The 24,692-nt window shown below is 37.3% G+C and overlaps 2 protein-coding genes across 2 annotated transcripts; both read right to left on the bottom strand.

Moving 5' to 3' along the window:
* Positions 1-171: 171 nt before the first annotated feature.
* On the bottom strand, positions 172-2,968 carry LOC106542691 (uncharacterized). Its single transcript, XM_014058492.2, has one exon. The coding sequence runs from the start codon at positions 1,688-1,690 to the stop codon at positions 632-634; it is 1,059 nt and encodes a 352-aa protein (XP_013913967.2). The 5' UTR covers positions 1,691-2,968; the 3' UTR covers positions 172-631.
* Positions 2,969-6,305: 3,337 nt separating this feature from the next.
* On the bottom strand, positions 6,306-24,013 carry LOC106552806 (uncharacterized). Its single transcript, XM_087717749.1, has 7 exons — positions 23,843-24,013; positions 22,021-22,092; positions 21,215-21,361; positions 16,686-16,738; positions 13,981-14,061; positions 11,052-11,144; positions 6,306-9,337 (listed from the first exon to the last, which is right to left on the bottom strand). The coding sequence occupies exons 2-7, from the start codon at positions 22,088-22,090 to the stop codon at positions 9,287-9,289; spliced, it is 495 nt and encodes a 164-aa protein (XP_087573875.1). The 5' UTR covers positions 22,091-22,092; positions 23,843-24,013; the 3' UTR covers positions 6,306-9,286.
* Between the last annotated feature and the right edge of the window lie 679 nt (positions 24,014-24,692).

Raw genomic sequence — 24,692 nt, 5'->3', positions numbered from 1 at the left:
AAAACGTTTCTTTAAAACCGAAAAACTGAAAAAAGCAATGGGCTCCTATGCTTAGGGGAAAAAGGAATGCTTTGAAACACCATTTTCAAGGTGTATCACCAAGGCAGTGTTTCCATTTTCCCTCCCCTGGGTTGATAATTTCTATAATAGATACAACAAAATGTATTTTCCTTATTTTTATTGCACACATTTCTACACTACTGGTTCAGGAAGAAACATATTTGTCTCTTGGATGTATACATTTTTTAAAAATGAAATACAGTGCTGCCATGACCACGATAGAATGTATCTCTAAACGTGAGTCAGACATTTTACTGGGCTTATTTTTTATTTATTTTTTTAGAATACCTGATTTTAGTTTTCATGTTATTATGACAAGTTTACATATAGGTGTTCCAATTAATCTTCAAATAGTTAGAATAAATCTGATGTAATTCAACAGACCTAGTTTGAGAAACAAATATTTATAAAAAATAATTTTATTTTTACAATGAAGTGGCTAAAACTCGCTGAATTAAGAAAAAAACCTCATACCTAGGAAACAATTGTGTTATTCTTTGTCTAAAGATTAATCAACAGATCTAACTTTTTAAAATTTTCTTGGTTTTCCTGGACATTTCAGTTCCTTTTGTCAACTTTTTTTTGTTTTATAGATGGGGGAACTGAGGAAGTCAGTCATTGTAAAGGGGTCACCACGCCTCAGTTTTTTATTCAGGCTAGGCTCTGCATAGGAAACTTCCTTTTTTCTTCGTCGGTATAGACATATTGGAGAAGTTTCAAGAGGGATGGAATTTGTTAAATCGTTCAGGACTTTATTCCATTGATGGACAGGATAATTCTTATCCAGGATAGATAGTGAGTTGCTCCTGGAATTCTGTGGCACATTCCAAAGGTTGTCTCCAAAAATTGTGCTTGAATTCAATGCCAAAGTAGAGTCATCTACTCCATGTAATCCTGCATGACTATTTCCACTGCTTGCCAATACTTTGTCAGTGAAAGAAGAGAATGACTTCTTTACCTCATGGAAAGGCATACTTCTCCAAGTCTCACCAAAAGCAGATTGCAAAGGGAATTTCTCCAGACTGGTGGATGTCTTTCTGGCATTGCCACTTCCTTCATCATCCACATGAGACAATGGAATTCTCATAAATTTTGGTGCCACTCTAGGACAGTTGCTATCATCCTGACTGCAAGAAATATCATGAGTATCATTGTGCCCTCTTTCATCCTCTAACAATCTCGTCATCTTGATTGCAGTTTGAAAGCAGCTGTTCATAAAGAGCTGCAGTTCATCAGTATATTTTTTCTCAGAAGAGAGCTTTTGGCGTAAGCAAGCATTTTCAAAGTGACCCAACTCTACTTCTTTCTGCAGTCTCATCTTGTCATCAGTAAGATTCTTGGCTGTTATCTTGGCAGCATTGAGGGCCATAGCCAATGCCTTGTTGTTCTGTCTCAGGGAGACCTTAATTATAGAGGAATTATTAATTGTTCTTGTTCTAATCTTTGATGCAAGGGAAGCATTCATCTTTGCTGCTTTTAATACTCCATTTTTTTTTGCTTTCATCTCTTCCCTTACTCCATTCTTAAAGAACATTGAGGATGTTTCTGTGCATTCCTGGAACGACACTTCCTGTCCTGCCGGCTCCCCTTTCTTACTGGGCTTATTTTTGTGGTAACATTTAACAGCCATAATCTCACTTTAAGAATGGTCACTTGAGTTCTTGACATGGCTTCTAACTTGCATACTCTCTTCACACCAGAGGCACAACTCAAACTGCCAAGGTGAAGTCCTTCTCGGTGTTTTACAGCCCTAGAGAGAGACTGTGTAACATTGTTGTTGAAGATAGGAGGACTGACTATCTTATTTATGCCATAGTCTTTTGTGCAAATTGTACACTGTGGTATTTCAGTCATCTGTCTAAAGAAAAAACTTTTCTGTTTCTGCTAGATATCTTGTTGATACAGGAACAGGTGGTGGTTTTTGATTAGAGCTTCAGACCAATTCTGAAAATTAATGGAGCACTTGAGAGGGTTTTGTGCTGCTTGCAGAACTCAAGTTCCCAAAAGACTGTTGGGGTTCTTTTATATTATGGTGGCTTCAGCTTTATTTTAGAATGCTTTTGCTAATGTTGGATTTCCTGAAAGTAAGCAGAGTATGCACTGAAGAATTTTCTCTATTCCTGCTTATCTTCTTTCTCAAATATATTTGACAAAGACACCAGCAAATAGCATTGTTTAATGCCAAATGGATTTAGGGCTTCAGTTATGTGCGAGTGGGAGTACAGAGATACTGACAATTTGACAATCATACATTTCTAAGCCATCTAAGAAAACTATTTTCATTGTGGCATTTCTATACTGTTTCTCCAGTGTTGAAATATTGGCACATATTTAACCTTAACTCTAAAGTAGTCTGGTCAAATTGCATGAACTCCAAATAGACTGGAATGACAACTCTTAAACCTCAACACGATGTAGTACTGATGGTACTATATCAGTCAAGGCTGATTTAAAGGTCAAGAGCAGAAACCTGTGAGATGGTCTCCCCTCTTTCTGCTCAGGCAGCCTGAGAATGTGAAGAAATTGCTGGTGTGAATCCTCTCTATCTATATTGGACACGTGGTTTTTACGGCACATTTTGAACATGGTAAATATTAACATCTCTTGTACAATGGGCTCCTTCTTTGTGGTGTTTTGGGTGCCTGGTCCTTTTTGCATTAGAACCCGATTTGTGGGGGAAACTACAAAAACAGCCATTTCCTATCAAGTCATACAATCACTTTTGTATCTAGGAGTGAAATGCTTCAATTACGAAAGTGCTTTTCTTAACTTTAACTGCCTTGTGATTGATTGTGATAGATACAGATCTGCTGTGTTCTATTTATTAACAGTTCCAGTGTTACTTTAGTATCCAGTATACAGTATGTACACACACACACACACACACGCACACACACACGCACGCACACACACACACACACATGCTGGTCTTCTTGTATTTCGGTCTTTCCCGCGTAAGATTGAGATAAAAAAATATCCTGAAGTCTCCAAAACTGAACATTTCAACAAGAGAATAATTATGGAAGCCATTGAAATAGAAAAATACCCCCACAACATGAATAAACGTGATAATACCTCCCGCCTACCAGACATCTGGAAACCAGCTCTAGTCAACAAATGAGCCCCACCCACCATCCAGGTTGTTACAACACAAAATAACAACTGACACACAGTCAGCACCTCAGCCACACAGGATGATATGAAACAGCCGACCAATCTACAAACACCAACTCCATCTACCAATCAGGATGCAACTACACAGCCAATCAACCCACTTACAGCAACAAAGCCAGCACTCCACCCCTCAAGATTTATAGAGAGACGGCAGCTCCGACCACGCTTTACTCGCACAAGCACGAAGCCGAAAAAGCTGAAGATGGCGAGTGGGAGCTCATTGAAACATTGCCAAGACACACACACACACACACACACACACATATTCATTCATAGATCTAGATATAGATTACAATTAGCAATGCTTTTCTATTGCTATTAAAATGCAATTTCTTGAGTAAGCAAAATAGAGACTGTGTTCAGGAGTTATATAGTTATACCTGAATATAGTATCCACTCTTACCTGAGAGAGAGTAATATTGAAGAATTGTGTGATTGAAATATACATAGAACTGAAAGATTTTATGTATCACTCAGGTTGTATCCCATATTCCTACCTCCCCAGGAAAATTCCACAGAAGACAGTGGAGTTGTATATTTTAGTACCTACACATAGAATTCCAGTGCAAATTGCTAAATTAAAAACTGGAAAAAGGGTTGTTAATTTGAAAAGAGAAACTTTAAAATTTGATTTAGCAGAAAACGTTCCTATTAAATGGTTGATTAAAAATAGGCATCCACTCTGGATGTGTTTTGTACACTAAGAAGAAGATCCCACCTTCATCCTATTTATGTATTGGTTTCTTTGTTACATAGTGGTGTTTTTTGTTAACTTTTGATGTTTATGGCCTTTTGATGTTTAAATGTTTAAATTGTTTTATATTACTGTTTTCCGATATTGTAAGTCACCCAGAGTTGTTTTAAGAGTGAGATGGGAGGCATATATTTAATAAATAAATATCTATGAAACACAAAACCAGCTGGCATTCTGAAGAATTGGCATGACTTTCACAAAGAAAAGTTAAACTTGTTGTCCGAATTTTCTTTCGTGAGATGATCTACCTATTAATATACCCAGTAATCGGGCTTTTAAAAATATTTTGCATTGTTTCTCACTGAAAGTCTAAGATAGTGGAAATATGAAGAGCAACAAGAATTTATCTGCATTCATGAAGTAAATTATTGTCCAAAGGTCAAGCTGCTTTCTTCACCACATTATCCTTTTAAACATTACCCCAAGGATTGTGCTAATACCTGCATTTTTGTTTCCCTAGCTGACTTAGATTTGTTTCAAAGAAACACTATTGAGATATATCAGAATATAAGGGATGTGTTGTATGGTATAAAAAAATTAAGTGCATTTAAAGTTCAAAATTCTCCTGTTTGTAAAAATAAGAGTAATGATAGGGCAGTGATGGCTAATATTTTCTGGACCGAGTGCCCAAAGCATACGCCCAAACCACCACATGCATGCGCAACCCCCCGCATGCGCTCCACACATGCACGTGCACTCCACCCCCCCACATGCGCAGCAGAGCCCAGAAGACCAGCTGGCTGGCAGGAGGCGTACGTGCCTGCGCGGTGGAGTTGAACTGGGGCAACGGCTCACATGCCCATAGAGAAGGCGCTGCGTGCCACCTCTGGCACACATGCCATAGGTTCGCCATCAGGGCTGTAGGGTTTAAAAATATGAAATTTATGTTGCAGTAGCCTCTAGATCACAATGACCCTAAGATGCATAGATAAAGGAATAGTTGCATTCATTCAGATACACATTAAAATGCACATTCTAAATATATTGGATGCAGCATATATAAATAAACTCATTGCCAATTCTGCATAAGTACCGGGAAGTACTTAAAACAGAGCCTCTCAGTGTTTTCTCTAACAGCTAAAATTGGCAGTGAATAATAAGATACTGTACTGGTTTTAAAATTCTTCATGTTGATTATCAATCCTTGATAAATTTACAGGTGGACAGGGTGCCCTCTGGTGTTACTTTAAAGGTTGCATCACACTTCAAATACCCTGGAAGAAGTCACTGGCCCTTTTCATACCATTGCAAAACCCATGGCATCAGCAGGAGCCAAGCTCAACTCCAAGATGTTACTTTTGTACTACACCTGGTTTGAATTATGGAGTGCCAGTATGTTGTAGTGGTTATGGTGCTGGATTAGGAGTAGGAAAATCCATGTTCTAGTCACATGGAAGTCAGTTTGTAACAAGCTAACTGAAAAATAACTGCATCGTGTGCCAATAGCTTTGCTATGAGAACTGAAGCAAGAACAATGAAAAACACAAATCTTGTAACCAAGTGGGTCAAATCCTAGGGACAGCAACACTGAATTATAATCATCCCATCAATACATACTATCCAGACAAATCTCAGAAGAGTAAAAACATTAAGATAACTGTTGGATCAACCAAATGCCTATTTAAAGGCATTTTAATAGGCATTCACCATGCTTATTCTTCCAATGGTCAGTCAGGACTTCCAAATGCAATTTAAAGTAAGTTTAATTTTTTTTACTGTACTGGTGGTCATTTGTAAGTTCCCCATATGGATCAAGTTGTAGGCCTGCCTGCCTGCCTTCTGTTGTGTGTCTCTGTCCAGTAAAACCTAATAATCTTTTTTTTCAGTGAAATGGGTAGCATATTAATTTTATAAATAAATAATAAACAGAATTGGCATACTTTGAGTCCTACTAAGCAGGGTCATCTTGTAGAGCCTAAGAACTCCATAGAACTCTGATCCTGCCTTGAAAACGTGGCTCTTTCCACGGGTACTGCACTGGTACACTATGCACACCTGCCACTGAGAGTGAATTCTACTAATTTGAATTGTTTCTTTTCCCTGGATGGCTGTTTTATTCGTCTTGTTACACTGCTTTTACTGGGTGTCCAGAATGATACACAAGTAGGGGACTATAAACATTGCATTCATAAATAAGCATATTCCATTTTCCCTCACACATGGCAACCAGCACTGGAACATCATTGCATCAGTAAACTGACATCTAGCAGTACTCTTTAATGCAATCTGCACAGATGGGGGCAAGATTGTTTCCCAATGTATATATTTGTCAGCATTCCAAATAGCATCCAAAATTAAATCAGAGTCCAAGGCAAAGTATTGCTCAAAGTTCCAATTTATTAAGAGCGCCATGTTGGCACATTTTGGAAAACCCGAATCTGAAGGTCCTGGGCCCCCCCACACACACATTAAAGTTCATGATCTTGCCCCCACATCCACAAGTCCATCACATAGTCCAATCTTCCACTGCCATGCTGGCAGTTCCACCCATCCAGTTCCGGTCAGGGGCAGAGATGGCAAGACAAAGGATGACGTTGGCATTCTAGAAAGGAATTTTATTCTGGCTACATAGCATTTTACTCTGTACTATCCCCCCTCTGAATTCCCCACCATAGAAACACCAGAGTAGAATCATAGAAAGTGTGGCAGGCCAAAGATCCAAAAGGAACATGGCTGCAGGCCTGACAATATTGCTGTGTTACGTTTGCAAAACATTTCACAGATCAATTTGTATTTGCTCAGATCTTATTCCCAGCTTAGTAGAATCAAATGAAATTAATTGGACAACTTCCTGCAAGCCTACATGGAATTCTGATCTTGTGGAGTGTTAAGAAAGTGGCGTGATTAACAGAATATGCTCTCTACATCTGGGCTTAACCTATGCCCTTCGTTGGCTCCTTAAGGCAGACAAATGAGTAAATGGCAGGACTTGAAGCAATCAACATCCTCCTTCAACTTTAGAGGTGGTGTTAGAGAAGATTGTGCGGCTGCAGTTCCAATGGGCCTTGGAAAAGTTACATTCTCTCGTTTTCAATTAGAGTTCAGAACAGTTATGGGAAAGAAACTATATTGGTTTTTCAATTACCTCTATCAGGATTTGGTCAGTGTTATCTTCTGGTTCTATTATATCCCTCAGCAACATCTGACACCAGCAATCAAGAGGTCAGGCTGGCATACATGTGAGGGAGTTGGAAGCACTTTTCTGCATTAGAAATTGGAAGTGATTTAGCTCTTGGCCACTGATTTATGGGGCTCAGAGTTCTCCTCCCCCCTTTCCCTATCTTATTATCTATATTAAACCATTCAGGGGAGAGAGTCATCCATTGATTTGGGGTGACATGGATAAAAAAGATGGGTCTTTACCCAATTGCTCACCCCCGTACTTTACTACTGCATTTCTACAACGCACTCTTCTTAGTCATGACTTTGAACACTATCAAAAGACTGTTTGGAATAAGTAATCAGGTGAGAGCTCCTTCAACAATGTAACACCAATATTACAAGCACTGCTCTTGATTCAAATTAAAGAAGTTGCTAATGATCTAAAAAGCAATGCGTAGTTTGGGTTTAGGTTGTGTAATGAACTATCTCTATAAATAGAATCTGCTTCTGCTATTCAAGCAATCTAAGAAAAATGCTGTGAATCCCCCTCTTTAAAAAGTTAGAGGATAGGAACTTAGAAGCAGATGTTTATGGTAACTATTCCATCTGTGGAATTATCTCTCCCCCACCCTGAGATCTAGATGTCCCCAATCTTGATTATATTTAAAACCTCCACAAAGCTCTTTCAATGACCATTTGGAGAGTGAATAATAACTATGTTTTAATTATTGATAAATTAAACAATACTTATTTAACATTATTTCAATAAATTGCTTTAAATTGTAAAGGTGTTTACTGTTTTAAATGTTCTTGTGGTAAACAAGTCACCTAAGGTGTAATATTTAAAAAATGCAAAAATGAAGACAAACTGTTAAGTCATTAGACATTTTTCTTATTAAGGGCTTTGGGGAAAGAAAAACCCACACCCATAATGCAATGCACTCTGCCCTGGTGCCTCACCCCCCTCCCCGCAACCCGTTTTGGGCCTGGCAGGCCTCCCTGAAGCCTCCTGAAACCAAAAAGGGGGTGCAGGGGAGCATGCCGCACCCCCTGGCTCCTCCCACTCCTGTGCAGCATGTACAGCAGAGACCCAAAACTCAGCTGGCCGGTGGGAGGTGCTCGCACATGCACAGTGGAGCTGAGCTGGGCGATGGCTCACATGCCTACAGAGAGGGCTCCGTGTGCCACCTGTTGCACATGTGCCATAAGTTCACCATCATGAACTTATGTGGTAGCTGTAGTTCTCAACAGTATCTTTCTAATCCTAATGCTTTCTTCACACTTGTTAATACTTCACTAAAACAATTTATATAGGAAGCAGTATGTTTTATTGGATTTTTTTTCATAAAATGAACTTCACACACCGTGAGGTTATATGCCACAACCAGTCTTTTGAGGACTCTGTTAGCCATACCATTACACTCAACTGAAATTGGTAGCCCACTGAGATTTTCATAATATGGACTTAGATACATGCCTCTCTGAAGGCCACAATACTGATCAAGGATCATCCTATCCAAAATAAGGAAAAAACCAAGCAGCAGTGGGCAGTAAGCTAATTTCATAATGTTCATTTAATAGTTGTACCACGCCAGTTTCAAAATTAAATGCCTAGCACCTCATTAAATAAACTGAAATTATAGTGTTTTTTTTTTACTAACTTTAAAAAGAAAATACTTTACAAAAGAAAATGATTAAAAAAATCTACTCAATGCTTTAGAGAATGTACACTACGCAGAAAGAGGTATGTTGCTGTTTGCAAATATTCTCAATACTAAAAATATCTATATACACGGGTCTGATTCTTCTTTAAGAACTTCTCTGCTATTATTTGGCTTTAATCAATAAAATGACCAAGGACAACGGATGGTGAAGTTGCATTCTGCATGCAATTTGGATATTCACAGTAGGCTGAAATTCCAACGCATCCTTTCATTTTAATGAATGATTATGCCTTTGTCCTAGTGTGATTAGGTTCTTTTCAACTTCAATATGGCTCTTTGTTGATAAAATGTCACCAATTATTTTACCCTTTTAAAGGAGTTGTCAATTATCGTCATAGTGGGACAATTTCAACTCCTCATGCATCAAGATGTTTTTTCATGCTTCACCCTGAGCTTGTATTTGGTGCTTTAAAGGAGCAAGATGACTGAATAAGCTGACACACTTATTGGTCCTCATTTAACAGCTTTTTCACTAAAAAGTAGAGTTCAAGAAATCAAGAAGTTCTGCTCGGTTCCGATCTCGCTGAAAAAAAAGAGAGCAGTCATTAAAACCTAATTTTAAGTGATCAAAAATACATTTTGCAAATAATTTTCAAAGACTATTCCCAATAAATAGTATCCCCATTAACTATTTTCAAATTATTCTGCTGCCCAGTTATTCATAGGTACAAAGCTAAGTTTTAACTGCTGCATGTAAGGAATAAATTAAGCTAAGAAATTTTAATAGATACTATGACTTTGGGTAGGGTAGCAAGGGCAAATGAGTATTCCTAAAATTGTATGCACTTACATAATGTTGCAGATTAAAAACTAGAAATGATATACAACCAGCATACATTTAATAATGAATAGTATATTTTATCTCATCTCCTAACGAAGGAGGGAAACTGAATTTGTGCCAAGGACTAGTTTCTCTTATTCCACAAACTTCTGTGGGCCATAGGGCATTTTCAACAGAGAGTGAACTTGACTCTTGAACAAGGTGAGCTTGAACAAGGTGAGCTTGACTCTTGAACAAGGACCTCTCTGCCCCCTCTTCCTAGGAAGGAGAATGACTATTCTCTACCGTTTCTTCTGCAAAAACACCTCCATTTCTGTTCTTCTGCACAGAATAATGACAAGAAATACCACTCTGGAAGGCATGGAGTTCCTCTGGGGGAACCTTCTATAGACACAAAATAATGAGGTCTCCAGACAACCCTGCCAGAACTTCTGTAGCAGTGGTGGTTTCCAGAGCCTGTTCCAACCAGAATGGTTGGAATGGGCCCAGCGGTGTTCACATGGACGTGTGCAGTGCGCACATGCTTTAGTGCCTCTGCGATGCTCCAGCTGTTCAGCAGAGCGTCACGCAGGCGCTGTATGCACCATGCACGTAAGCCTGAAGACTTAAAAGACCGGTAAGGAGCTTGGGTGGACGGGTGTGCCCTCCGGAGCACTGTACCAGAATGGTATCCGGTGCTCCGGGCAGGCTCCGGTACACTCGTACAGCCTGCAACCCACCACTGTTCTGTAGGTCTGTTCAGTTCTTTTTATACGGAGTTTCAGCAGCAAGACAGTTAAAGCACTCTTTCCTTGCCCCCTCTACCTTCCTTCTAGTCACAAGCACTTATAGCTATATATGAGAGGGAGGAACAACTGTGGGAACGGCATAGTTAAGAGTGTAAGAGATATTCTAAATAAACATTTCTTGCAATTTTTAATAATCTAAGGTAATAAAAATATATATGACGGTTCACAAGTAAAACAATTAAGAAAGGACATAGGGTTAATGCAGCTAAAGTTGACCAATTCCATGATACAATCGTGAGAAGACTAATTTTCTCATTTCCATTGTGTTCCTTTATTTTGTTCTAACAGGAGATTTACAAATCACATTCCATATCTCACTGCTCATAAACAGATATTTCAGTAATAAGTAATGGACTTGTGTTGCTGCCTTTCCTGATACTTTTTGATTCAAATTTTGGTGAATTTGTAAACATTTTGTAAATGTATGTGTGTCTGAAGGTTAGAAATAGTTTTTTTTTAATTTATAAGAAAATATATTCGAACATATTAGATGGAACATATAAGAAACACACATAAGAAATTATCTATATTTCAGGATAATTACTGAACACCCTAAATGCTAATGCATTATAAATGCAGGTAACACCATTTTTAAAATTTTTAAGTGTTTAAAATTTTTAAACATTAAATATATCGATGTGAAATATGTTTTTCATATTCAGAAATACCTCTTTATCCTTTTTACTCTTCTTTATTTTCATCTTTATTTTCTTTCCTGTGATCATACTGTAGTTATGGTTCTTCTTTTTATCTTTGAGATACTAAAACAATACAATATTGTGGTCTATAAATAAAATGTACATTTTAAATTACATCAGTAAGGACTTATAAACCATTTTAGTGTCACAACAATCACAAGAAAGTGTGAATTTGTGCTGAATAAAACTTTATTAAAAGAACAAGAAACCAAAACTACCCTATGTTCCCCAACGAAAGAATACTGTTCCCAAGGAAACAACTTAAAAAAGAGGAAAAAGAATTCCCCCCCCCCCAGGAGCAGGATCCTCCTGCTATATATGTTGTTTAGTTGCTTGACCTTAGTTAAATTTCAAATAAATTTGAGAAATGGAACGTAAATCATATTAAGCAGTAAGGATGGACTCTCGCTCATCTATCTATATCTATCATCTATATCTGTCTGTCTGTCTGTCTCTCTCACATCTCTCTCTCTCACTCTCTCTATATTTAATTTGTATCTCTCTCTCTCTCTCTCTCTATTCTATAATCTTTATCTATATTTATCTGTGGCTTTGTTAGCTAAAGTAATGGTATTTATAGGACCATGACTTTTCTTGAAAGAATGAAACTGTAACAAAAAGGCACTATTTTACTAAAAAGTATATTATAGCTTTTCCCCTCTATTTTCTTTGGATTGGATAAAGCCAAGAGTCCCAACCTACATGTTCACTAAGTAGACATGGATGTCCTATTAGCCTCATATACTGAAACACACAGTGCTAGCAAATATTGCCACCATTCAGACATGTAAGACATTAATTTACATGCCACCATTCTGGCATGTAAATTAATCCAATAAAAATAATGATTTCTGCTCACGAGTAATTAAGTTGTTTGGTAGACTAATTCTATCTGAATACAGAAAAATTGCCTTAGGCAAAGCAATAATGGCTCCAAACAGCAGGAAAAAGAAAAGGAGATATCAAGCATGACTTTTAAGTAGGTGTGGGACAGGAATGGGACCTCACAGGAGAAAGAGCAGCATTTTAACTCTTTCTCTCTCTCTTTTTTTTGCATCACTAGAAAAAAAAGATCTTGAACTTACTAACTTTGATTGATGTAAGTCCCCAAGAACCTGGTTAGTTCTTGGTGGGTAAAACAAGGAAACACCAGGGTTACAGCCTGGACAAATATTTGTATGTATGACAAAATGTATGAAATTTGGTGATGTAAAAATTATGGTATTAATAAATAAGTCGAAAAGAAATAATGATAAATTACTTCAATATTGTTGCCAAAACAACAACACATGGATACACCTATGAGGTTATCAGGGTTAAGTTTGATGCAAAGAGAACTACTTAAATTTGATTGCTATAATTTCCCGTACATACTTTTGGACAAAACACAAGGGTTGATAAGGATAATCTTGAGCCTTTTCATTCTTCACCTTTTTGCTTCCCCAAGTTTCATTATAACAGAGGCAAATGTTTCAAAGATAAATATTTCATATTTCCAGAGGTTTTTAAAAGGTTATTCTATCATCAGATTTCTCGCTCCAAAAGCAGATTTCTCACCTTCCTCAAAAAGAGCTAATTTGATCTATAACTTAGATGGTCTTGCTCTCACAGTGATCACAGAATTTGAACTTTCCAAAACAATGTTCAAATGATAGAAAAAAACCAGGGGATTTAAGATAGAGATAGGAAACTTGGTATCTCCTCAATTTGTTAATTTTACTCCCATCATCTAAATACCAAGGGCTGAAGTACTTTTATCGTATATATATTTAATTAGCCATAACTCATTTCCATAGTCTAGATCAGCGATGGCGAACCTTTTTTGGCTCGCCTGCCATAAGCAGGGGGAGCGCAGGAGGGGGTGCGTGCCGCACCCATAATGTAATGCGCGACCCCCCCCCCAGCGTGCATGTGCGCATGATAGACACTCCCCCCCATTTTTTGCATGATTTTTTTGCCCTCCCCAGGCTCCAGAGCCTTTATAGGAGCTTGGGGCAGGCGAAAACAGCCTCTCCCTGCTCCCCTGGAGGCCCTCCAGAGGCTTCAGGAGCTTCCCTGAAGCCTCTGGAACGCAAAAAAACCCCACGGCCCTATGGGCAAACCGGAAGTTCAGGAACGGACTTCTGGTTTGCTCGTAGGACCGGTTTAAGTCCTCCGGAGCCTTCAGGGGCCTTCCGGAGACTTCCCTGAAGGCTCTGGAGGATGAAAAACAACACAACGAGCAAACCAGAAGTCACTTCTGGTTTGCTCATAGGGCTGGTTTAAGCCCTCTGGAGCCTTCAGGGGCCTTCCAGAGGTTTCCCTGAAGGCTCCTGAGGATGAAAAATGACCCTATGAGCAAACCGGAAGTTGCGTGCCCTCACAAATGGCTCCGTGTGCCACCTGTGGCACACATGCCACAGGTTCGCCATCCTGGGTCTAGATAGAATTAAGTTAACTTAAAAATTAAAATCATTAGCTCAAAGCTAATGTCAAGTGACATTATACTCTTGCATTCCTGGTGTTAATCTGATTTATTTCTGACACTCTGGTGGTATGTTTAGAGTGTCAATTTTGGATTTACAAAATCAGGTTAAAATGTCTACTTTAGAAGTTCACTGAAGGACTTTGTGTCAATCATTATCGATTGTCTAACTTCCTAAACTGCTAATTAGTTTTGAAAACTAAAAGGGGATGTGTTGGAGATTCAAATATGCCATCTTTGATTACTTGGAGAAATATGTCACAAAAGAAAATATAAGGAAACAAAAGAAGAAAAGATAACCATGAAGTAGCATAATAGTAAGATACAATCTGAAAATTACAGAAAAGAGTTAATCAAAGTCATTCCATTAACTTTTCACAGACTGTCTTTCTGAGAAGAGGAAAAACACACTTTGTATTAAGTTTTTGCACTTACTTTAGAAAGCTGTACAGGACTTGATTTCTCTTTCTTTCTCTTCTTTTCTTTCTTTTTTTTCATCTTCTCTTTTTTTCTTTTCTGATAAAAAAGAGATACCTGAAAATTTGATTATGTGTAATTGTGTCATTTTATTACTCTTTGCAACCACAATATAGATTTTTTCCCCTTGACAATCTGTCCCTAACCTGATCCTTCAGCTCTTCAAACATGGCATCCCTTGTCACTCAACTGAGTCCATCCACCTTACTGCTGGTGGCACTCTTCTCTTTCCTTTGACTTTTCCCAGCATCAGTCTTCTCCAGAGAAATGGGTCTCTGCATACTGTCTGACATAGGATAATCTGAGCCTGTTCATCTGTGCCTTGAGTGGAAACTCTGGGTTGATTTCTTCAATAATCCATTTGCTTTCTTGGTTGTCCATAATATTCTCAGTAGTCTTCTCAAACACTAGCACTAAGACTCTTCGAATTCTGCTTCTTCAAAGTCCAACTTTTACTTCCATAGAGAATATCATTGCTTATCCGTCTGGTTTTCTTGGTAAAAATACAGGAGTGATTTTCCACTGCCTTCTCCTATGTTGTACGAGTTGATTTCTTTTCTATTGTCATGAAAGTGATAATCTGCCCCTAGCATCTGTTTTTTTTAGATTGCTGCTCCTCAATGTAGGTGCTTGCTTTTTTTATCTGGGCAGCCTTTCAGGCTTTGAGTGACTCTACTGTACTCAAAGCAGAAGCTCCCAAGGTTTGTGGCTAAACCTTCAGGAATACCCCCTACCATGATGAAGCAGCACATCAGGACTTGGGTGGGGAGGAACCTGACAATTACCCTGGCCCAAAATCTAGGTGCCTATCACCATCTTGCATCCATTTAGATCTTTTCCTCAATTAAAGAAAAAAAAGGCAACTTGACTATGAGAATAATATTGTTAATATAAAGTTTATATTAGAAATGGACCATGGAAAACTCAAACATATTCACATAAGTTCTATGAATTAATAAATCAATGTCCTCATCCTATCAAGGCAGCGTAGGTTATGGTGGTTAAAATCTCCCAAGGAGATTCAAATCGACACTCAATCAAAAGTCATACTACATGATTTATCAAATATTTGGCAATCTTCTTGGAAATCATCTTGTTCAACCTACAGCCTAGGCCAGGAATCCTCAAGACTATTCCAGATAAATAGCTGTCCAACCTTTCTTTGAAAACCTTGAGGGATAGAACACTCCTGGATTCCAGGAGTCAGGTGATCAGGAAATTCCTTATTTCCAGTTTGAATCTCCAACTTATTTATTCCAAACTAGTAAAACTTCCACTCACTGATTCTTGACCCACCTTCAGGCACTAAGAAGAATAAATTCACATTCTCCTTCCTGTGACAGCCTTCAAGTGTCATGTCTTCCTGTAGACCTCCCTCCTCCAAGCTTAAATTAAAGCTTCCCAGTCTTTGCAAGGCGCATGGCTTCCCGTAGATGGTTCACCTTTTATGACGACAATGTTCTTCAAGCCAGCAGTTCACATCTAGACTCTTTCATTCCTTCTTTAGGCTAAAACCTTTAGATGAATTTATTGATGGAAACATAATCTTTACTCCAAATGGTTTTGCTTTCCTGCCTAGTTTCTTGTAGTCCCTTGATATTTGTCCCAGGCTCCTTCTGGCATCGAGATTTGTTTCAAAATGAGAAAGAACTTTGGCTTTGAACCAGTCAGCCCAACCTGCTTCACAGGATTGTTGTTATGGAAAAAAAATAGAAGAGAACAATACGCATGTTACCTTTACCTTCTGAACAAAAATAATATAAATTTAACCAAAAAAATGAACTGGGGGAATGGGGTTCTTAAATCTCTCAGTCTATAAGAAATAATATGATAAGTTTGGTACTCAACATCTTCCCAAACTCTTTTAACTGTGACCTAGGGATTAAAGATAACCTTTTTATGATATTCATAACATATGGAGCTTCCTTTGTCTCTCATGATACATTGTATCAAGAAACTCTGTTCTAGAGGCATTGCCAAGTACACGGTCAATGCTGGATGCTTATTACAAAAGGCACACAACTCATATATGTGAATACTTCAGTCGACGTAATTGGGATACTGACTGAATACTGAGATACTGTTTCTATATGTACTTATGCAAGTACATCACTGAGTCAATTGAAAAGCAAATAACTATTATAAGACCAATAGCTATAGCAGTAGCAATAGCACCTAGACTTACCTACTGCTTTATAGTGCTTTTATAGCACTCTCTAAGTGGCTTACAGAGACAGCATATTGTCCCCAACAGTCTGGATCCTCATTTTACCAACCTTGGAAGGATGAAAGGCTGAGTCAATCTTGAACCAGTCTGGATTGAACTCCTGGCAGTGGACAGTGTTAGCCTGCAATAATGCATTCTAACCACTTTGCCACCAGGGCTCAAAGTGACCAAAGTGATAATTTACTGCTATTGGGGGAAAACTGAGAGAGAGAAAGAAAAAAATAAGCCTGCACCATTCATGTTGCCAATATCTGTTAAGGGGCAGTTGCTCTAAAGCAGCATGATTAATACTTGAGTGCAAAAGTAGAAACGATAATTTTGATATAATTAATAGGGACATAACAGCTTTTCCTTTATGTGAATCATGTGTACATGACAGTACTGTTCATTTCACTGCTGTATTTTTACTTAATATTTTTAGTAATTTTAGTTTTACCTTTTTGTTGTTTTTTTCCTTTTTCCTCTTCTTAGCTTTTACTTTTGAAGAATCTAAGCATTAAAATTTAACAAATGCATATTAAGACTCAAACAACATTAGATTTTTGTCACTAAAATTGAGATTCAAAATTTCCAGGAATTTTATTATTTGGATATTAAGACATAGGTACTTGCGCCAGGAGTGGGGAGATCCCGATTCAAATCCTTACTCTAGTTAGTGTAGAAACTTAATTGCTGAAATTTAGCCAGCCATTAAGTTTACCCTACCTCATATATTTCTTCTTATGGTAAATAATTATTGAAGGAAGTATTATGCACATTGCCCCAAGCTCCTGAAGGGGAGACATGATGTAAATTAAAACAAGAACTTTAGTATATTCTGTGATATGTGAAGGAGTGGGCTACATATACAGATATTCCCCCAACTAGCTAAAGAATGACACATTACTATGAAATTCACTCTCATAATAATTTGTGGAAACTGTTTCACCCAATTAAAAGTAATTACTATCTTAGGGTAATGGATTGGATTATTGGTCCCCAAGGGTATAATCTTGGACAATGCTGCTTCTGTCACTGATGGTTAGGTCAGAGTTCTCCAACTCTTCTGGGTTGATGAGCCCAGAGCAGGGAGAGGAGGAAAGAGGGGATGATTTTGTGGGAGGGGCAAGTGCATGCACACATGAGTGCCCATGACGTTCATGGCAATGCTCGCGCAAATGGGGCCACAAGCACCTATGAGGCTTGTGTGAGGAGCCATGAGTGTTCGGGACGACGCTCACGCAAGTGGGGCCATAGTTTTCATGCGGCCTGGTGGCGATTATCCAACGGCCTGGGTAGTGGGCTGTGAACCACAGGATGGGGGCCCCTGGGTTAGGTGGTATTTCCCCCTAAAGTCCATTTGAAATGAATGGTCACTGTTAGTTGCAATGCCAGATGAATTATATAAACCTACCACATTACTTGATTTTCTTTTTTTTATGTATATAAAAAGTTTTTATTTTTAGACAAACATAGACAAACAAAACATAAAACCATCTTTCATTACATACAGTGTGTCGATTGGTTACAAGGTTTTTGTGCACTCTTTCCATAGTCATCACTTGCAAGTTATATGAATCACATAATATCAAATCGAATATGTTTGTATACATTATTATCATTATACCTCATTTATTTGACTATCACTATTATTCCTTCATATTAAACAAGATATAATAAATATTGGGTTCATTTATATTATAACAATTCATTACATCATCTTCAATCTATCCAATTATAATATATCTTTATGTTATATTCAGTATCATTCTATTATTCTTGTATTAATAACATTCCCTAATATCTTTTATTTCCATGTTTTTTTAATCTAACCATTAATAAAACAAATCCCATATCTTATAAAATTGTTTATCTTCTTGTTCTCTAATTTCAAATGTCAATTTACTCATTTCAGCACATTCCATTATTCTATGAATAATTTCCTCCTGCATTGGTATTTCCTCATTTTTTCCAACCAGGTGTGGATTTTAGTCCAATATTCCTCATCGTAGTCTTCACTTATAATTGATATAGAATCTCATATCATCAATCTAATATATAGGTATAAAATTATTATTATTATGAAACATTTATTTGACTATAACTATTATTACTTCCTTTTATGTGAAATATTCTAAATTTAGAATAAAATTATATTATGGCATTCCATGACATCATCCTAAAACCATCCAGTAATATTACCTCTTTATATTGTATACTACATGAAATTGTTTACCTTTGGTTACAAAACATTTGTGCGTCTTCCCCAGTGTCTTCACTTACAATTTATATAAAAGTTCATATTATCAATCTAGTATGTGTGTGTGTGTGTGTAGATATATATGTATATGCATGTATATGTATGTATGTGTGTATATGTGTGTGTTTGTGTGTGTGTGTATATATATATATATATATGTGTATATATATATATATATATATATATATATATATATATATATATATATATATATGTATATATATATATATATATATATATATATATATATATATATATATATATATATATATATATATATATAAAATGTATATATATATATATGCATTATTATCATTGTTAATCATTTATTTGACTATAACTATTATTACTTCATTTTATGCGTAATATTCTAAATTTAAATGTTTTTATTATAGCATTTCATTACATCATCCTGTATCCTTCCAGTAGTAGTGCAATCTTATATCTCCTGCCATTTGTAGCACTTGTGTTCTAATTGCTTTCTTGGTAGATCTTATATGGACAACTCTTGGCAACTTGTTTTCCATTGCATATCTTGTAAAGACTTGAGACTCCTCGTCTGTTCCTTCCATAAACTTTCCTTTGGTTGTCACCGATGCTTTTGCCAAAATTTCTATCATTACTTCTGCCAAATTTTCTCCTTTTTCTTCTTCTATATTCTGGAATCTGAGGTAAAATTCTAATCTGTCAATCTCCCATTCCAATATTCCACTCGTCTTTTCCATCTATGCTCAATCTGCTGTCAATATCATCAATTTTCTTAATTTTTTGTTTATCTTTTTCTTTAATTTTTTGAAATCTGTCCTCATATTTCATCATCATTTGATACGTATTCTCATTTTTTCCATCTATTTTTTCTGTTCTTTGTTCAATATTCTCCATTCTCTTTTCAATGCTCTCTGTTCTTACTTGTATTTTTTGAATTTCTTGCATAATCATCTGTAATGTCACTTCCTTTTCTTTTCCGTGCTGCAACATTCCTCCAGGTAGTAAACAAGTCTCTTTTTCAAGTCAAGGCTTTCTTTTCACTCCAGTCCAGCTACTGATAGTACCCCAGAGGAGCACCTGTATAAACAATCCATGCTCCTCTCGCTATCATTTTCAATAAACAAACTCAAAGACCTTGAAATGTAGATTAAATGTTCAAAGAAAGAAAAGAAAAGAAATGTTTCCAAGCCTCCAAGTGGCAGTGTTATTTCTTTTCTTCTACTTTTACTCCCCTCTTTATATTCCAGGTTTAAGGAGGAAAAAAAGTTCTTAAAGAGAAAATGTAATAGAGCATTGAAAAAGAAAAAAAGTCTTAATCTATAGGTATTAAAAAAGGAAAAATAGAAGAAAAAAAAAACTCAGTCCGGTTTAAAAAGTAAGAAGCGTTTGTAAGAATTCCATCAATAAAAGAATTAAAAAGAAGAAGAAAAAAACACTAAGTTTGACTCAGGCTTAATCTCGCCGCTTAATCTCTTCTGTCTTCAACTTTAACTTTACTTTTGATCTTTTTGGGTGTTCGCTTCTCTAATAATAAAATTTATCTCACCAATTCGACACACTTTTTCTCCCATTTTGCTTCCGTTCTGGAGCTATCCCAACTTTCAGCAGCTTCAATGGTTGCTTCTCTATGGCCGGAAAAAAGGGCTTCTCCTGGATCGACCGGGGACTTTGCAATGCCCCTGGTATTGGCAAGATGTGTCCTTCTCTATCACCGTGTCTACGGGAGTTTAGGTCCAAAATGACCATCCAGCGGCAGAGCTATCGACGGCGATCCTGGAGTTCCAAGATGGCACATTGTATCGTCACGTCAGCTCTGCCTACCCACATTACTTGATTTTCTGTATAGTACTTACCAGTACACTTCAATATATTGGCATTATTTCATTGAAACAAATATTTATATTTCATTTTTAATGACTAAGGGAATGGTCATTAAGCGAAATATCATAACTACATGGCTAAGAAACAGCAATTCTGGCAATCCCAGTTGGTGTCATTGAGTGAATCCCATATAGTCATTAGGCAAGGGCCCACCAAGCCATTCTTGGAAGAAAGTAAAGAATTACTACAACTCCGTTCGCCCACTTATCTTCCCCCAAGCTTTTCCATTTGGTTGCCTGCCTTTGCGCTGCTGTCTTGCCTGCTGTTGTGATTGCCATACTGTTTAGCACTACTAGCTGGGTCTTCTTTTCTGCTGCCTTCTTTCACATACTTGCTCGTCCTTTTTTTCTTTTGCTGGCGTTGTGTGTTAGCCAGAACCTTCTTTCATGCTCGCTTTCTTTTGCACTAGCAGAAGATCCCAGCACTTAGTAGTGTACTATGCACCCCATGCCCCGAGAGTAGCTCTCATCTAGAACTCTGTAGGATATTTTCACAATGTCTACTCTGTGCACAGCCAAGGTGGTGAACCCAGCAGAGGAGTGGCAAGCAAGGATTACAATCAGTTAGAGATGTGTTCATGTGTGGCAACAGCAGGATGGGTGACCATAAATGCAAGTGGGCCTAAATGTTATTCAAGTATGACCGTGGGGGGCACTGCATTAGGCAGGGCTTTGAAGAACAGTCATAAGTTCATGTTTTCAGTACCATCATAATTTCCATCAGTGGTTAAATGAATGGACGTTTCTGGAGGACCACCTATATTTACTCCTGCTAGGTCAATAATTGTTATTGGCTATATAACATCTAAAGGCAGCATCTACAAAATGAATTTCATAACTGTAACAAAACATTCTTACCTCTGCTACTTGAACTGCTTCTGCTTTGTGAGGCAGAAGACCTTGAAGAAGACCTTGAAGACGAGGATGTAGAAGAATTAGAAGATGTAGAGGAAGAGATGGAGGATGATCTGCTTCTGCTTCGCTTCCGTTTCCTTTTACTTTCCTCTAAAGAAATAAAAAGGACAGAAAGAGTGACTAGGGTTTCCCTTTTCATATGCTGAGTAGCATTAGTGTTAGATTCTCCTTTAAATGGTTGTCAACTATCGTTAGTACTGAATGACTGAAACATACATTAAATAATAGTTAAATAAAAAATAAGCAAATAAATATATGGATCTATTTAGTACATTCTGCCTTTTTTCCATCTAGAATGCAAGCACAGAATGATTGATATACAATATATCTAGATCCCATTTTTTAAAAAAAATGTGTTATTATACTTTAATTACTCATTAATTATAGGCAACACATGGTGCATTAAAACTTTAAAACAAATCAAAGGAAAACAGTAACACCAATGTTAAAAGCAATATTACTACCTTATCTGAACCAGACCAAGTTAGCTTCAGCGAGACAAGTACTTCCAGACAATAATTGTCTGGCAAACATCATTACTTCATCTTTACAAAGTTTTACATTTAAAATAAATTAAGCTTATTTTTGAATGTCAGAGGTTTGAAAATAGAAAATTAGAAAAATATCAATTTTGGTATGTTTTTTAAAAAATGACTAAAAGTTCCATCTGTAGTGTTTAGCTTGTACCAGAATCAAAAGTCTAATATATTTATTGACACTACTATTACAGGGCCAATAATCATTCTTACCTCTGACTTTTGTTTTCTCTTGTGATGTTGCACACCGCATTTCATCTATTGCTTCATGGTGGTCATCCATATCTGTGAGACATTATATAAATCACAGAGTTGCAAACAATATTTTTCCTAAAGAAATGTAAATGACCTGTTAACTTTCACTGCCTACTTCTAATACCAATACCAATACTGAATTATGACCTGCAGAACTTCCTTAAAGGAGTTTCAACATAACACTTGTCGGAAGCATTAAATTATTATGTAACAGCACTAACTATTCTAACAGACCATCAATGCACTTGCTTGTGGTCCTAACTCCTCGCTGCTTTAAATTTATGACTATCTTTTTATAATACAGTAAATCAGAAGCTAGTTACATTTTAGGCATACACAAATTGATTAATTTACAATTCAGTGTGTCATGAGAACTCAAAAAATTGGGTTAATACAGTTACCCAATTACACATATGCACATGTAATATAATTCTTCAAACTGATAATCAACTTTATAAGTTTCTTTATAGGATAAATCTGCTATCATAATAAAATATGCAATTTAAGAAGGCTTCTGAAAAGTGGCTTCATATTGCATAAGGCAATTTGGCATGAATCTTTAATACAGAGTTTATAAAAATTAACAGTAGCACAAATTAAATAGCCCTTTATACTTCAGTCCCAATTTTTGGAAGTTATACTGCACATAAGCCATATACTTATAGGTTAACTCTACAACTTTTATCAGATGCACATTGGTTGTCTATACTTAACATGTTTTATCTCACAATGGTTTTGTTATACTGTTTATGTTCACAAATCAAAAGTGGTTGAAATTACATGAGATCAAACCATAACTAATCAATCACATTAATGAATTGAGCTCTGGGAACTTATTTTGAATAGTAATTTCAAGTACCTCCAATAGCGATATCAATCTATTATAGCAAATCAAAACAGAAGTATCAAGAACTCTAAGCCTATTCCTTAAGGGCGAAGACATAAAGGCTCCACAGATATAAAGGCTCCATTCATAAAGTGTTGCCTTTAGTCTTATTTGATGAATTAATTAATTAATCAATCAATACATATGCTACCATATGAACATTTTGTATTATATTTTATGAAGAATCACCTATAGAAATGTTCAGTTAAACATTAAATAAAATAAAGACCCATTATACAAAAATTACGATTTTGTCAGATTGTTGATTGAAATTAGAAAATTCAGTAAGCAATAAATTAACTAATTTTAGTTGAACAGCGTAGAAACCCAGTTTGTATATGTCATTACGCTTCACGGTGTCATGTGAAGGCAGAAAATGATGCAGCAAAGCCCAATATATAAAAGCACCAAATATTTTTCTAAATCTCTTTTAGGTATTATGAATCTCCGCTGTTTTTCCTTTTTTTTCTTTTAAAGGAAATTTTTTCCCCAGTGCAGGTCCATGGAAATGTCGATTATCCTTTATTTATCAAGAGAAACCACGACTGTAATCGCTCTCTCTTCGATTACAAGCTACATGCAAATATCAGTGTGGTCGTGGCAAACGCGGCGAATTCGTTTCACCCGGGGCATCTCTAAAGGCTCCGGGTTACAGGAGACGCTTGTGCGATCTCTCTCTTCCCACCCTAGGCCCCCACCCAGACGTTTTTTCCCTCGCAACCTCAAAACCAGAGTCTCTCGGGTTTATTTGCACTCTCGTCGCCGTTTCAATCAGGAAGGAGGTGCTCGTAATACTAAGGATTAGGGTTGCGAAGGATGCATTACGCGTCCCCAGAACTAGGCTACAGCACCGAGAGTCGCATGAACTTAGTCCAGCAACCCAGAGAAGCCTACCTACAACTTCACCTCCGGCTACTTTCAGGAGGGGGTTTCTAGCAGGTAGCGGAAGCGAACGCGGACGCAGCGGCGATTTACGGAAAACAGCCGCTGCGGCCCCGTGATCTCCAGGAACCCGGAACCACAATGTTGAGCTCTGCCGCTTGTCGGGACTAGGCCGGCGCCCACATCCCGGAAATGATTGTAAGCGAATATCATGTGGCTACGCTTCCCGACGCCTCTCGGCAGTTTCGAACGAAGCGCATAAGCGGAGAAGGGTGGGAGGCGTTCGCGTTCGTCCTAAACCGTTTGAACTGCGCTTGAAGGAGCTGGCGAACCACAAACTGTTGTCACTGCCCTCACCCACCTTTCAGGCTCGCTTATGAATAGTAGGGCTCAGTGTCTTATGAATTCAGGAAACTGCGTCTGAATAAGCCATAGTTAAGCCAGCAATAAGTCAGGTACAATGGGATTCCAGGCCGGGTGTAGAGAAGCACTGCACTGTAGCAGGGTTTGGCATAAAAACTCGGTTCCGTGTTTTAGCACAAGCTCTGCAAATAATCTTCAAATTCGTAACTACGCATGGGATGAGATCTCCGATTTACAATAAATGGATTCTAGAGAAAATAGTGCGGTTCTGTATCTCGTAGGCACTAAAAATTAATGGTTGTTACTGAAAATGGATTGTTCTTGCAGGAAAAATGATCTAAATTGGGACAGTAGTTTCAAATAGGTTCCATTTAAAAATTGGAATAATGCATTAAATCTGTACTTTTGCATTGGGCTATGAAAAAAATATGGCTCTTATGAGGGATCTGGTTTGAAGGAACAATTGAAAATAATGAAATCTGAAGGTACCAGAAAATGT

The sequence above is a fragment of the Thamnophis sirtalis genome, unplaced genomic scaffold (assembly GCF_051295495.1).
Source record: "Thamnophis sirtalis isolate CommonGarterSnake01/CBP01778 unplaced genomic scaffold, rThaSir2_p1.2 scaffold_6, whole genome shotgun sequence".
Lineage (NCBI taxonomy): Eukaryota > Metazoa > Chordata > Lepidosauria > Squamata > Natricidae > Thamnophis > Thamnophis sirtalis.
This window is presented reverse-complemented; position numbering and strand designations above follow the sequence as displayed.

Bases quoted from the DNA above. Each gene is read 5' to 3' on its own strand.
- LOC106542691 (XM_014058492.2), bottom strand. From the start codon at position 1,690: ATGGCTGTTAAATGTTACCACAAAAATAAGCCCAGTAAGAAAGGGGAG.
- LOC106552806 (XM_087717749.1), bottom strand. From the start codon at position 22,090: ATGGATGACCACCATGAAGCAATAGATGAAATGCGGTGTGCAACATCA. The intron at 16,739-21,214 runs GTAAGAATGTTT...TTTAATGCTTAG, and splicing joins AAGCAGTTCAAGTAGCAGAG to ATTCTTCAAAAGTAAAAGCT. The intron at 9,338-11,051 runs GTATTTCTGAAT...CTTTTTTTTCAG, and splicing joins AGAGTAAAAAGGATAAAGAG to CGAGATCGGAACCGAGCAGA.